At 36.2% G+C, this 13,225-nt stretch overlaps 2 protein-coding genes across 2 annotated transcripts in view; one reads left to right on the top strand and one right to left on the bottom strand.

The window, feature by feature from the left end:
* Positions 1-3,005: 3,005 nt before the first annotated feature.
* On the bottom strand, positions 3,006-6,335 carry pax4 (paired box 4). The gene is given in 9 exon segments (XM_067391072.1): positions 3,006-3,330; positions 3,423-3,499; positions 3,628-3,710; positions 3,817-3,915; positions 4,122-4,136; positions 5,328-5,418; positions 5,855-6,070; positions 6,154-6,303; positions 6,306-6,335. Coding segments are annotated over 9 exon segments (1,086 nt in total).
* A 5,310-nt stretch (positions 6,336-11,645) lies between these two features.
* The window catches only part of snd1 (staphylococcal nuclease and tudor domain containing 1), a 185,511-nt gene continuing 183,931 nt past the window's right edge, over positions 11,646-13,225 (top strand). Inside the window, exon 1 of the mRNA XM_067392060.1 lies at positions 11,646-11,877. Coding sequence (XP_067248161.1) covers positions 11,800-11,877 — 78 coding nt within the window. The 5' untranslated portion in view covers positions 11,646-11,799. The remainder of the gene's footprint in view (positions 11,878-13,225) is intronic.

Here is a 13,225-nt window from a genome sequence, read left to right as displayed (position 1 = left end):
TGAAATAGATACAAAAATGACAAAAGCACGACAAAATTTCTCAAATAAAACAAAACCTTTTTTTAATTAAAAATATTAATAAATACTATAATAGTACATAAATAATACTAAATAGCACCGCTATTAAATGAAAAATGGCTGATCATTAATATGCTAATGTATTGTTTCTTGCTCTGCTGCTGTGAGACTCACGGTCTGATGGTTTCCATTCACTAAGGTCTGATGTTTCAACCCATCGAATGTGTGTGTCGGTTCACTTTCAGCAGGTTGTGTGTTCGGGCGACGCATAGCTGATGAATACAACCCCCTCTTATGGGCGACAGAAAAGGACGTGTGAGAAGAAAGGTCACGCAGACCAAAGCCAATAGTTTCCTGTTTCCTCCAGGGCACTTAAATCAGCAGGGGTCAAAGGTCAGGGTTCAAACTGTTGAAAAGTGAACTGAATTTATAAAGCAGTTACTTCAGTCAAACGGGAGCAGGCAGACAGTATGTTGAAGCAATCATGGATGAGAGTCAGGAGAGCTTTCATGAATAAGCCATTTCAGCTCCAGCTCCATGATGGATTTTTGTCGCCATGTGAGGTTAAACTAATACACTTGATTCAATTAATCCAGCGGCGGCTGATTATTGTTGAATCAGATGTGTTAGTTCAAGGCTGGAACAAATTATGCCTTCGTGGGGTCCCAGAGGACAAGAGTTGAAAGCTGGAACAGACACGAGACGTCTGATCATCTATAGGACTCCAATGTACAGTAAAACACAGAGGTTTTGTTTAAATCAAGAGAAAACCACATTTCCACCCGAAACTCTCTCTGAGAGTAATCATTTGAAGTCATTTTTCTGCTCGAGTGCTTTGTTAACTGCTCGTATAATGGCTCTCTTCAATCTTTTATTTATTTTTGAGCATCTTGTTCATACAGAGTGGTGCGTATTTTCTTTGTAGACTTTCCTACTGCATGTACATAGAAAGGGTTTATGTGTTTGATCTTTCTAATGTTGGAAATAAACACTAACAGTTTTAGATTAATGGCATTTATATTAGAAATAAGCCTGTGAGATTGACCTCTGCTTGATTGTCAGTGTAGCCCAGACTCCCTGTTAGCTCTCGAAGCATTCTGGTTCGTGTCCAAGTGTTGATCTTGTTCACTCACCGTGTAGAAGTATGTGAGTCCAGTCCAAAACTCACAGGAGAGATTTCTTACCAGATGAACCTGCGCTGACAGAGGTGCTCTGAGAGAGAGAGAGACCGTGGATACTATACTCTGATCAGCCACAACATTAAAACCACCTGACTAACATCGTGTAGGTCCCCTTCAGGCTGCTAAAACAGCTCTGAATGTGACCTGTTGTATCTGACACCAAGACATTAGCAGAAGATTCTTGCAAGTTGTCTCCATGGATTGGATTTGTTGGTCCAGCACATCCCATAGATGTTCTCAATAGGATTGAAATCTGGGGAAACTGGAAGCCAGGGCAACTCCTTGAAATAGGTGGTACATGTCAAAGTAACATCCACATGAATGCCAGGACCCACGGTTTTCCAGCAGAACATTGCCCAGAGCTTAACACTGCCTCCTCCAGCCTGCCTTCTTCCCATAGTAAATTATGCTGCCATCTCTTCCCCAGGTAAACAACGCACACACACCCGGCCATCCACTGATCTAACAGAAAACATGATTCATCAGACCTGGCAACCTTCTTCCATTGCTAGTGTAGGTGCTTCCGGAGGTGGACGAGGGACATCATTGGCATTCTGACTGGTCCGCGGCGGCTATGCAGCCCCAAATGCAGGGTTAGTTGGGGTTAGTTCACCCAAAAATGAAAATAATGTAATTTATTACTCACACTCATGTCATTCTACACACCTAAGACCTTCATTCATCTTCGGAACACAAATTAAGATATTTTTGATGAAATTTGATTGCTCAGTGAGGCCTGCATTGCTAGCAATGGTACTTCCTCTCTCAAGTTCCGTAAAGGTACTAAAGACATATTTAAATCAGTTCATGTGACTACAGTGGTTCTACCTTAATATTATAAAGTGACAAGAATATTTTTTGTGCGCCAAAAAACGTCTTTTTAACAATATCTAGTGATGGCCGATTTCAAAACACTGCTTCATGAAGCTTCAGAGCTTTACAAATCAAATCAGTGGTTCGGAGCGCCAAAGTCACGTGATTTCAGCAGTTTGATACGTGATCCAAATCACTGATTCGACACAAAAGATTTGTAACGCTCTGAAGCAGTGTTTTGAAATCAGGCATCACTAGATATTGTTAAAAAGTCATTATTTTGGGGGTTTTTTTGGAGCACAAAAATATTCTCGTCACTTTATAATATTAATATTGAACCACTGTACTCACATGAACTGATTTAATTATATTTTTAGTATGGATCTTGAGAGAGGAAGTACCATTGCTGGCAATGCAGGCCTCGCTGAGCCATTGGATTTCATCAAAAATATCTTAATTTGTGTTCCGAAGATGAACAAAGGTCTTACGGGTGTGGAACGACATCCACATTTTGGGAGAACTAACCCTATAATATCTTTTGTTTTGCTTCTAATTTAATTCATTTTATTAAATTAGAAGCAATTATTATTTTATTTTAAGAATATTTAGTTATTTTTTTGGACAATAAGTGAAAAAGGACTAACTAAAAACTCATTAAGAAGTTTTGTTTTGCATTGTAGGGTTATCTCTTTATTATTTACAGTATTCCCAATGATTTGAAAGAAAATCTTTACGCAGTCAGACAGTCTTTTAGTTTCCAGTCCATTTCATTTTCAAAGCACCTCACCATTTCCTTTTGTTTTTCACTTGAAACAAAATCAAAATATCAAAAACATTTTTTTTATTTTTTTATTAGGCTTGTTCATGAAGCAAGAAACAAATCTAATATTGTCTATAAAAAAAGTGCATTCAACCCCAAATGCCACTTTTTCTTTCCTTTGCTGCCCTCTACTGTCCACAACATCAACGTTCAAGAACGTTCTATTTTGGAATTCAAAACATTGAAACATTCTGTCCAATCAGAGATTGATGAGAAGCCCACTGTGAGCGATTAGCCATTAAGATACTTTCATCTGTGTTCAAGGAAACCAATCGGTAATCTGATTCCATGTTGCCATGTTGGTGACACGATGGCATCCAACTCTCTGTGCAGTCCAACGGACATGTGGACATTGCATTTGAGTTCAAATGAGCCAATGGTAAAGTGTTATTTTCTCTGTGATGGGACAATGGAAAAGTGGTTTGTGTGCGATGAGCCAAGTAACCGTCCAATGAGCTGCCAGAGGTCGCTGACAGAGAAATCAAAGCATTTCTTCTTCTCAGAAATCTGGGACTGGTTACACCTGAGAAAGAGATATCATTTATAAATGCAGACTATGCAATTCTACAATGAAAACAAGACATCAGTACTCACCCAGAGATCCACAGTCACTATGGTCTTCCTTTCGCTCCCTCCTCATTTTCGCTCTGCGATTGGAGAACCAAACCTTCAGATGGAAGATCAAGATCAGGTCAAACATCTAACACAAGCCCCTTTAAATATATGTATGCCAACTCTGAAAGCCTCTTTTTCACATGAAAGCATTTGTTATTTGAAACTTTAAATGTGAATTGCCTTTATAGTGTCTTGTGGAAGGTTTGTCTCCTCAGACAGCTTTTCTCTAGTCAGCAGGTCTGGATAAAGCCCACGGATGAACTCTGAATGGCCAGAAATCAGAAGGAGAGATGTAGCAATGTCAGTATAATAGCACACAGATGACTCTGAGCAGACAGTGAGAAACTGAAGTGACTGAAAGTGAATCACCTTTCTCTAACCTCTCACTCTGATCTGGTGTGAAAGCTGTTCTGCTGCGATGAGAGGTGCCTCGCAGGTTTGTGTCCGTTTGTTGCTGAATTGTCTGAGCTGTTGTGTGTAAACTCCTCTGCCCATCCGCTTGTGGGTGACAGGAAGTGAACAAGGGAAGGTTAGTAGACATATTTGGTTCAAGACCAAGTAGGATGAATGCATTTAGATGGGACACCTAAAGGGTTAGTTCATCCAAATGCTGTCATTAATTACTCACCCTCATGTCATTCCAAACTCGTAAGACCTTTGTTCATCTTCGGAACATAAATTAAGATTACCTCTTTTAAGGCCCAGAAAGGTAATAAAGACATTGTTAAAATAGTCCATGTGACTAACCTTAATGTTATGGAGTGATGAGAATGCTTTTTGGCATCGTTCAGACTTTCAGTCCAAATCCTATTTTTGGGCATATCCGATTGTAATCCGATCAGATTTAGCAAAAACGGGTCAGAGAGCTCTCGGATTTCATCAAAAATATCTTAATTTGTGTTCCGAAGATGAACGAAGGTCTTATGAGTTTGGAACGACATGAGAGTGAGTAATTAATGACAGAATTTTCCTTTTTGGGTGAACTAGCCCTTTAAACATCTTTATCATTATGAGCATATATTCTTCTATTAGTAAACATAAGCAAGTTAAACTGTACAGTATAAGTAAAACAATGACAACAATATGCATACTGTATATACATACATACATAATATATTACAAAAAATATATCCAAAGAGGAAAACAATATATATATATATATATATATATATATATATATATATATATATATATATATATATATATATATATATATATAATATGTATGTATGTATGTATGTATATATATATATATATATATATATATATATATATATATATAATATATGTATATTTACAGTAAAGACATTTATAATGTTATAAAAGATTTCAAAAGATAAATGTTGCATGTTCTTTTAAACTTTCTATTCATCAAAGAATCCTTAAAAAGAAAATCTAGCACAGTTTCCATAAAATAATTAAGCAGCACCATTGTTTTCAATATTGATAATCAATTTAGTAAATCAGCATATTACAATGATTTCTGAAGGATCATGTGTCACTGAAGACTGGAGAAATGGCTACCAAAAATTCAGCTTTATAAATTGCATTTAAAAAATATATTAAAATAAAAAACAGTTATATTTTAATGATATTATATTTTATTACAGTATTTGTTTTAATCAAATAAATGCTGCTTTGGTGAGCTTAAGAGACTTCTTATAAAAACATTTTAAAAAAATCAACGACTCCAAACTTTTTGAATGATGATATAATATCACAACATAGAAATCAGTTACAGGTTAAAATGATATTGTGACATTTGGAACAACACTGACAATCAGATGACGTTTTAAAATAACACCAGTGACAACTTATCAGAACATGTCCCGCTTCACCTGTATTCCCTCTGTATTTGAATTTTAAATGAAATAGATTACCTGTGTAAATGTGTTTGACACTTGGATATGCATTGCCCGTCATGTCCACATCTAGATGAATCTTCTTAAGAATCCGATTTATGGATGAAACCTGATGACATCATTGATACAATTTTTTTTCTCCCTGATCAATAATGATGAAAATGTTCAATAGCTTTTTTGTAAGTGAGTTTAAATGAATGGTTCACCCAAAAATGGAAAATGTGTTGTCATTTACTTACCCTCATGTTGAAGAAAGAAAGTCATACAGGTTTAGAACAACATGAGGTAAGTAAATGATGACAAAATTTTAAATTTTAGTGTGAACTATCCCTTTATTTTCAGGCTAGACTTTAGAATGTTGGTTCTTTTAAAAACTGTTCACTGAAAGGTTCTTTGGGGAACCAAAAAAAGTTCTTCCATATGGCATCACTGCGAAAATCCCTTTTTGGAATGTTTATTTTTAAAGAGAGTCTGAGTCTATGCTGAAATTGGCTTTCAAAACTACACCAGCTTCAAGGAAAATCTGCATAAATGCTTTAACTCACACTAGGGACTTTATCTCCTCTGCAGACTGGATCCGTCGCCAGTTTTTGTCGGATCTCCCAGGCGAACAGTGTGGGGTTCTGCCGCTTGTGCTGCGCTATGATGGAGATGACGTCAGGAGTCAGGAGTCTGGGTCTGCTGCCTCCCGTTGCTTTAGGACCAATGACCCCTGTGCGCTGAAACCTGCGCAAAATCTTACTAACGCAGCCGTTGGAGACCTGACAGAGCACACGGTTACTCACAACATGTAGATATTCACATAAACACGTGGTGAAGGTGCATTTTACTCAATAGGCTATACCTTCAGTATTCTGGAGATCTCACACGGTCTCACGCCCTCGGTCGCGAGCTCAACCATCAGTCTCCGTTTACAGACGGGCAGAGGACGGCCGTTCAGAAACACACCGCCCAGCTGATTCACACTCCCTTCTTCTCCTGACACATATATCCATAAAATAAAGCTATACTGGGAGGTTTGCGCATTTACGATACACTGGAATATCTCTCATAATCAGCTGAACAACTTGAAAAGAATAGTGTTAAAGTTTAGGTAAATTTATGTTCGGTTCAGAGCTGCTTTGATGACAATCAGTTTTCTGCGCCTTTGAGGAATAAATAACCTAAAGGTTTTCATAATTTCCATCCATTCTATTAATGCTGTTGAGCTTTAACTAAATTTCTTTATTCGTAAAAGTCACTCAAAGTGGTGGAAAAAGTTGAATGAACAACAGGTTATAACTTTAGCACTACTGATTTTACTTCTAAAAAATAAATGCAGGTTGAAAATCGTTGGAAGAATTGTAATGATTAAATGCCGACCTTCATTTTCCAGAACGGAATTTGCGCTGCACATCCCAATGGGCACCTGGTAGACTTGTAAAAAAAAAAAAAATCATAAAAATTATATTTTAGTAAACATTTAATGCATTAAATTAACCTGAAATCTAATGCGTGAAGAAATACACTTTATGAATGTGTGAAAGCCCTTTTCTTACAGCGAAGATGGTCTTTTTCTGCGTCCATGCGCGTGGACCCCTCTCACAACACCCCCACGCGCGACTTTTTATATATAGCAAACCTGGTGCCCTTATCAAGATGACGTACTGTGCACATAGGAAAAAAAGTAAATAGACTCTCGATGATGACAATGCAGTCACTAGTGTTCACAACGTAGAAAAAGACGAAAATATAGCCTAATTTTCCGGACATTTCCGTTAACCCGTTAACAAAATTCAAGGTAGGCCTAAAACGCCTGTGGAAAAAAAATCAATACGGAAAATTCCTTCATATTAATAAAGTAGCCTACTTTGTGCCCCATTTTTTACACTCAAAGAAATGTGATGGTACCCTTTAAAAAGGTTCTAATATGAACCATTTGGGTACTAATATGTAGCCTACACTTTTAGTACCAACATGTACCTTTGAGGTACTAATATGCACTCTTTAGATACAAAGATATACCTTTTGAAAGGGTATCGCCACATTGACAGCTTTTCTACCTTTTTTTCTGTGAGTGAAGGGCTGCAACACAGTTTTTGTAATGTTTAGAGTTAGACTGCAGCTAGTTTTAGCGAGTATTTCCACCGTTCACTGACGCTAAAGGTGTTGTTTGGCGAAATATCCGTCCATTCACCTCAATGAAGTTCGCGCGCTTTCCATTCCATGCTGAATTTGCTTATTAGTTATTACTAAAGTCTTACAATAATAAAGTTTAGTCCCCAAGACGAAACTCGACAGATTACGCCCAGAAAAAAAATCTTAAAAAGTAATTAATTAAAATAAAAAACAGTCGTCCTAAAAATATCACTGTGTAACTGTGAGCACCAGACTTAGCTACAGCTTCCCTGCGCACATTTATTTAGAGAAAGGAAGCCTATAGGATTGTTTTTACTTAGAAGATGTATATGTTCATTAAGCTAAACCTCGCTTGCATAAAAGCAAATGCTTAATGAGTTTGAAGGATCGCCTTTGCTGAGCGAATATGGCAAGCAAGTGTGTGAAGTGTCTGATTTCAGCACCGCCCGGCGCTGAACTGGTCCCCTGATGTTCTGAATGAGCGAATGAATATAGTGGTCGCCCACATATGAAAGTAGCCAGATTCCAAACGATAATTCTGAAATGTTATACTCATTTATGAGCCTATTTTACTTCTGCGATTCTCAAACGACTGGAGATTGAGGCTCTCCGGCTGTCACGTGACTGGCGCATCTTTCATCCTTCCACGCGACGACTGTAGCTACATGTTAATCAGATTTAGTTCTTTTAAAGCAAACATTTGAAAACCTGCTCCAAAGACGACTGCCATATGGTAAAGTGCTTTTGATAAATCATAAATCCATCATGGAGCCCCTTTTATTACATTTTCTTTCAAGCATGAACAAATAGAGTCCGAGGGGCAAATGTGAACCAATTGTGGTTTTATTTATAAAAATAGAGAGTTGAAAACCCTCCCAGATGTCCCTTGTCTGGCCAGCAGATAAAATGTGTTGTAAACGTTTCAAAGGAAATATTTGGAGAGCAAATATTAGCGAGAGAGTATCCACACAAGCTTCATCTTTGGTCCTGCTCAATGACTAATTGGGCATCATTAGGTAAATCCACACAGATCGAAGATTGTGGAAATAAGGTTGGATTTTAAAATGCCATATGGTGCAAATTACATATTAACCACCCCTTACAGCATAATAATATCTGCAGGACTGGACGATGCACATATAAACGCGACGGCCGGTTTGAACGCCAACATCTCCTTGCCAACGAGATGAAAAGACAAATAACATATTTATTTATTACTTCAGAGAGCTTTACGTTCTTTTTTGCTCTTTATATTAAACGAAAATAGATCATTAAACGAGTTAATGCTTTAAAATGACATAAAAAAGGACGAACACCTCTCTGTGCGCAAATCTGTCTGGCACTTTGGGAATGTTTACAATTTGAACACTTAAATCAATACGATTTTGATATATTTGCGGATCTTGTGCCATCAAAAATCACGAAAGCCACCAAAATGATTCCTCTTTCCATGTTGTGCTCTGAATTATAACACCTAAACTCTGATACTGCACCCGCGTAAATGTGTACATGGAGCTCTCCAAACGCGCACACGTGTGGCACACAGTTATGCACTATTCAAATATCCATTTAAACACTGGGATGTAGCTTTAAAATGAAAAAAACACGAAAAGTTAAGGAAACAATGGCATATTTTTTTAGTTTTTACTGTTTGCACCAAAGCTCGTGGCATAAATGAGAACGTGCACGTCTGTGCCAATGCAAGAATCCAGGTAAATATCAAATCTTTTACATTTCCTCCCCAAATTTGTAACTGAATTACATGTCCAAAAAGCTAAACACCATCCTATCGTATTTAAGGCTCTTGCTACATGTACCCAACACTGTTAGAGCTCAGTGAGACAGCATGGGAACAGATCTTTTAATTTCTTACACAGTAACATGTGTTTGCCAATCACAGCAGTGATGATATCACGAGCCTATTCTTTCTTAATGGTTAGGCTTATGTGAAGGGAAGCATGTTTTCAGGTTTAGCGTTTGTCCTGATCCGAATATTGAATCAACAATGATCGATACATGTTTTAATAATTCCCTTTGACGCATTAAGAGATGCAACAGGTCCTTTTAATTAATAATCAAGTAAATTAATGGGACAATCAAAAGGCTGAATTATTGTATGGTTGTGGGCGTGAGTGAATATATGTCCAATCTGCGTTCTCTTTCATATGACCACGTTTATGATTTTTGTATCAGATCAAAATCATTTGGGTTCAGTACAGCATGTATATTTATATTTGTTCCAGCAGAAGAACGATTTTAATGCATCTAGCTGCTTCTATTTTAACATACGTTTAAAATGATCTGCTTAATCAATTGAAAACAACAGAGTGTCAAGTGAGACGCACACATAGCCTACTTCATTCTAAAAAAAATGGAGAAGCGTAATATTGAATTATGAGTCAAGGCAATACTTAATATTTGTCAAATAGTGTCATCTAGTGGTCAGTAAGCTCCTCTGCAGCATTAGATTAATTGATCTCTTAGTTCAATATGTAGTCTTTTCATTAATGTCAGACTATGAATGCCATATTTTGACAGCCATTGTGCATGCACAGTTATGAAACCCATCGAATTACTAACAAACTTAAAATCATAGCTTATTTAGTGACGTGCTAATCTCTATAATCAATTAAAAAATGCAGGTAGGCTATTATGCGGGAAGGCCGTAGATTAAATCACACAATAACAAATCTTATGTATTTTTGTTTTCTCACATATTTTAGGGATTAACAGTAATTCATTTTTTCTTTCTTTTTTATTAATACGGATAGTCTGTATTATAATAAAGCATTTTCGTTTTAAGGCTCTTGTTAATAGTGCGTATATTGTGAAAATATTGATTTTTATTCAACAATTTCAATTTACAAACTCAAGTAGGGAACATTAAATTGCATATGAAAATAAAACAAATAGGCCTATACATGTGAGTAAGCAAAGACCACCTGCCTCCGTCCATGCTGCACACAGAAAAGCAATAAATAAATAAATAAATGTAGGCAAATAAATATATAAATAAATAAATTGTGTGAATAAATAAATTAAATAAATGTATGTATGTATTAATAAATGCATAAATAAATTAAAGTGAAATTTTGTGAATAAATGTAATGAATGCTTAAACGAATGCATAAATGCATAAATAAAAAAACAAACAAATATATTGTGTGAATAAATAAATGAAATAAATTAATGCCTAAATAAATTAATATATTGTGTGAATAAATGAATTATATAAATGCATAAATAAATGTGAATAAATAAATGCATAAATAAATGCATAAATGCATTAATAAATAAATAAACAAATATATTGTGTGAATAAATAAATTAAATGAATGCATAAATAAACGCATAAATGCATAAATAAATAGACTAATATATTGTGTGAATAAATAAATGAAATAATTAAATGCATGAATAAATAAATAAATTGTGTAAATAAATAAATTAATGCATAAATAAATGCATTAATGCATGAATAAATAAATAAATAAAGTTAGGACTATAATAAATAAAGGAAAAGCAATACAAAAATAAATTCAGGATTAAATTTAATTAAAATTAATTGCATTTATTTTATAAAGTAGTTTATTCCTTTATTTGTTGAAATAAATGAATGCATAAATAAATGCATAAATAAATAAACTGTGAATAAATAAATGAAATAAATGCATAAATAAATGCATAAATAAATAAATATATTGTGTGAATAAATAAACTAATAAATAGATGAAAAAGTAATACAACAATAAATTCAGGATTAAATTTAATTAAAATTAATTGTATTTATTTTATAAAGTAGTTTATTCCATTATTCTTTCTTTCTCTTTCTTTCTTTCTTTCTTTCTTTCTTTCTTTCTTTCTTTCTTTCTTTCTTTCTTTCTTTCTTATTTAAATCTCAAGTAATATATCTATAATAGTTAATGCATTCTCAGACTCATGCGCCGATATAAAGAAAATAAAAGAAACTGTAACTAAGTAAAAAAGTAAATAAATAATAATAAAAAACACATTTAAATTCCTAAACATGAAATGGGTGTGTGTTGTGAATGTGAACATGTGTACACGCTTTTTAAAAATCTGTGCTGACGTGTCGCACCTCCCCACTCACCGGATGTCATCACTCGTGTCTAACGTCACAAGCCAAATCGCCCCATTCAGAGCGCGAGTGTGACGCTGTGACCGAGGAAGTGCAACATTTCGACGTGTACATCCCCACGCTGTGCTTCCGGTTAAGCAAAGCGTGATCAGTCGAGCTCAGTCTCTCTTCCCTTTCTCGGCTCACAGTAGAGGCGTCTCATAGGACTCTCCCGGTTCCTTTACCTCTCTCTCTCTTCCCTCCCTAACGGAATACTCATCCAGCTCCGCGGACATGGCATCTGCAGTAACGGCACAAGTTCAGTCCAACCCAACTTCAGCTCCGCAGCTGCAGAGGGGAATAGTGAAGATGGTAGGAGAACACACGGGGCACAAGTGTTGGTCTGGGGGGGCTGGCTAACTCACTAATGCTCACGGGAGAAGAAGTGACTGCAAAGACTTGAAAAGTTCAGATCTTTCATGTCAGGCATGCAGTATGCGGTCTGTTGGGTTTCCTCTAGTTCTCTTGAGTTTGGGCGAGTCTTTCAGATGATTTCATGAACAGCAGAGATTGAGAGAAGTTGAGCGGTCTTCAGCTGTGATCCAGATGGCCAGTTATGCAACATTATATTTAAAGTTTCCTTGAACATTTGATGTCTTCTACCAGTCGCTAAGTCTAAATATTTTGCAGCTACAGCTCAATATTTGCAGAGGCAGTTTTCATAACAAACTCTTGATAGTTTGTTAAACAGCTGTCTTGGATCAAAGCTGAGCTTTTTAAACAATTCTAGTGTTTATGTGAACGCAAAATCTAGCGCAAACTGCAGTTTGCGAAGATTTGTCGGTTGAATTTGATTATTAATTGGTGAGTTTAACGGAATTTTGACTCGTACTAGTGATTCGAAACTTTTCAATCGGTTCACCAAAAGATTCATTCACGGATTGGCATCGTTAAGCCAGTAGGTGACTCCACGTGAGTGTTTAGTGCGATACGAGAGAGTCTGTTGAATCATTCACTCGCTCAAACGATTCCTGAATTACTTTAAACGCTTTTTTCAAATGACAACAAAGCAGCTCTGTTATTTTTTCTATCATACATCCTCCAACTTACGGGGCTTGACTTTATTTTTTCCAAAATATAAATAAGAACATGTGTGAGAGACTTAATTATGGCCAAAAGTCATTTTTACACATTCATAGCTCAGTTCGTTCACGAACTATATGCTTCGTCGGTTTTGAATGCATGAATCGAATGAATCGATTAAATGATTCGTTCAAAAACACCTATTATTCGCTCAAACGCTGTCATATCATCTGTAGTGAATGACATTCAAGATTTAGAGTTGCTACACTTTTATTTGAACTTAAGTTCAAAGTTCATATTTCTCCTGTTAGTCTTACGTGTGAGATTTCGTGTGTGTTTGGCGAAATTCTCCGGCGCCAAGATGCGTTGAGTTTCGTGCGTGCGTTATAGACTCAATGAGCGGCCAGCTTCCTCAGGCCCACTGACTGACCAGGCAAGGCGCCGCAGTTTTGGACTGTTTACTTTGTCTGCTCTGGTGAATGAAGGAGAAGCAGATAGGAGAAACTGACACGTAGGTCTTTAGCTAACCAAGATTTGTCCATGGAGAAACCCACGACAACAACCTGAGGGAACCTAGAAGCATGAAATCAAACGTGCAAAGCCATTATTTAACCTAATTATCCACGAAATTAGCTTT

Source organism: Chanodichthys erythropterus, chromosome 8 (genome assembly GCF_024489055.1).
Source record: "Chanodichthys erythropterus isolate Z2021 chromosome 8, ASM2448905v1, whole genome shotgun sequence".
NCBI classification, from domain to species: Eukaryota; Metazoa; Chordata; class Actinopteri; order Cypriniformes; family Xenocyprididae; genus Chanodichthys; species Chanodichthys erythropterus.
The sequence above is the reverse complement of the archived record's forward strand: the minus strand, read 5'-3'. Positions and strand labels throughout refer to the sequence as shown.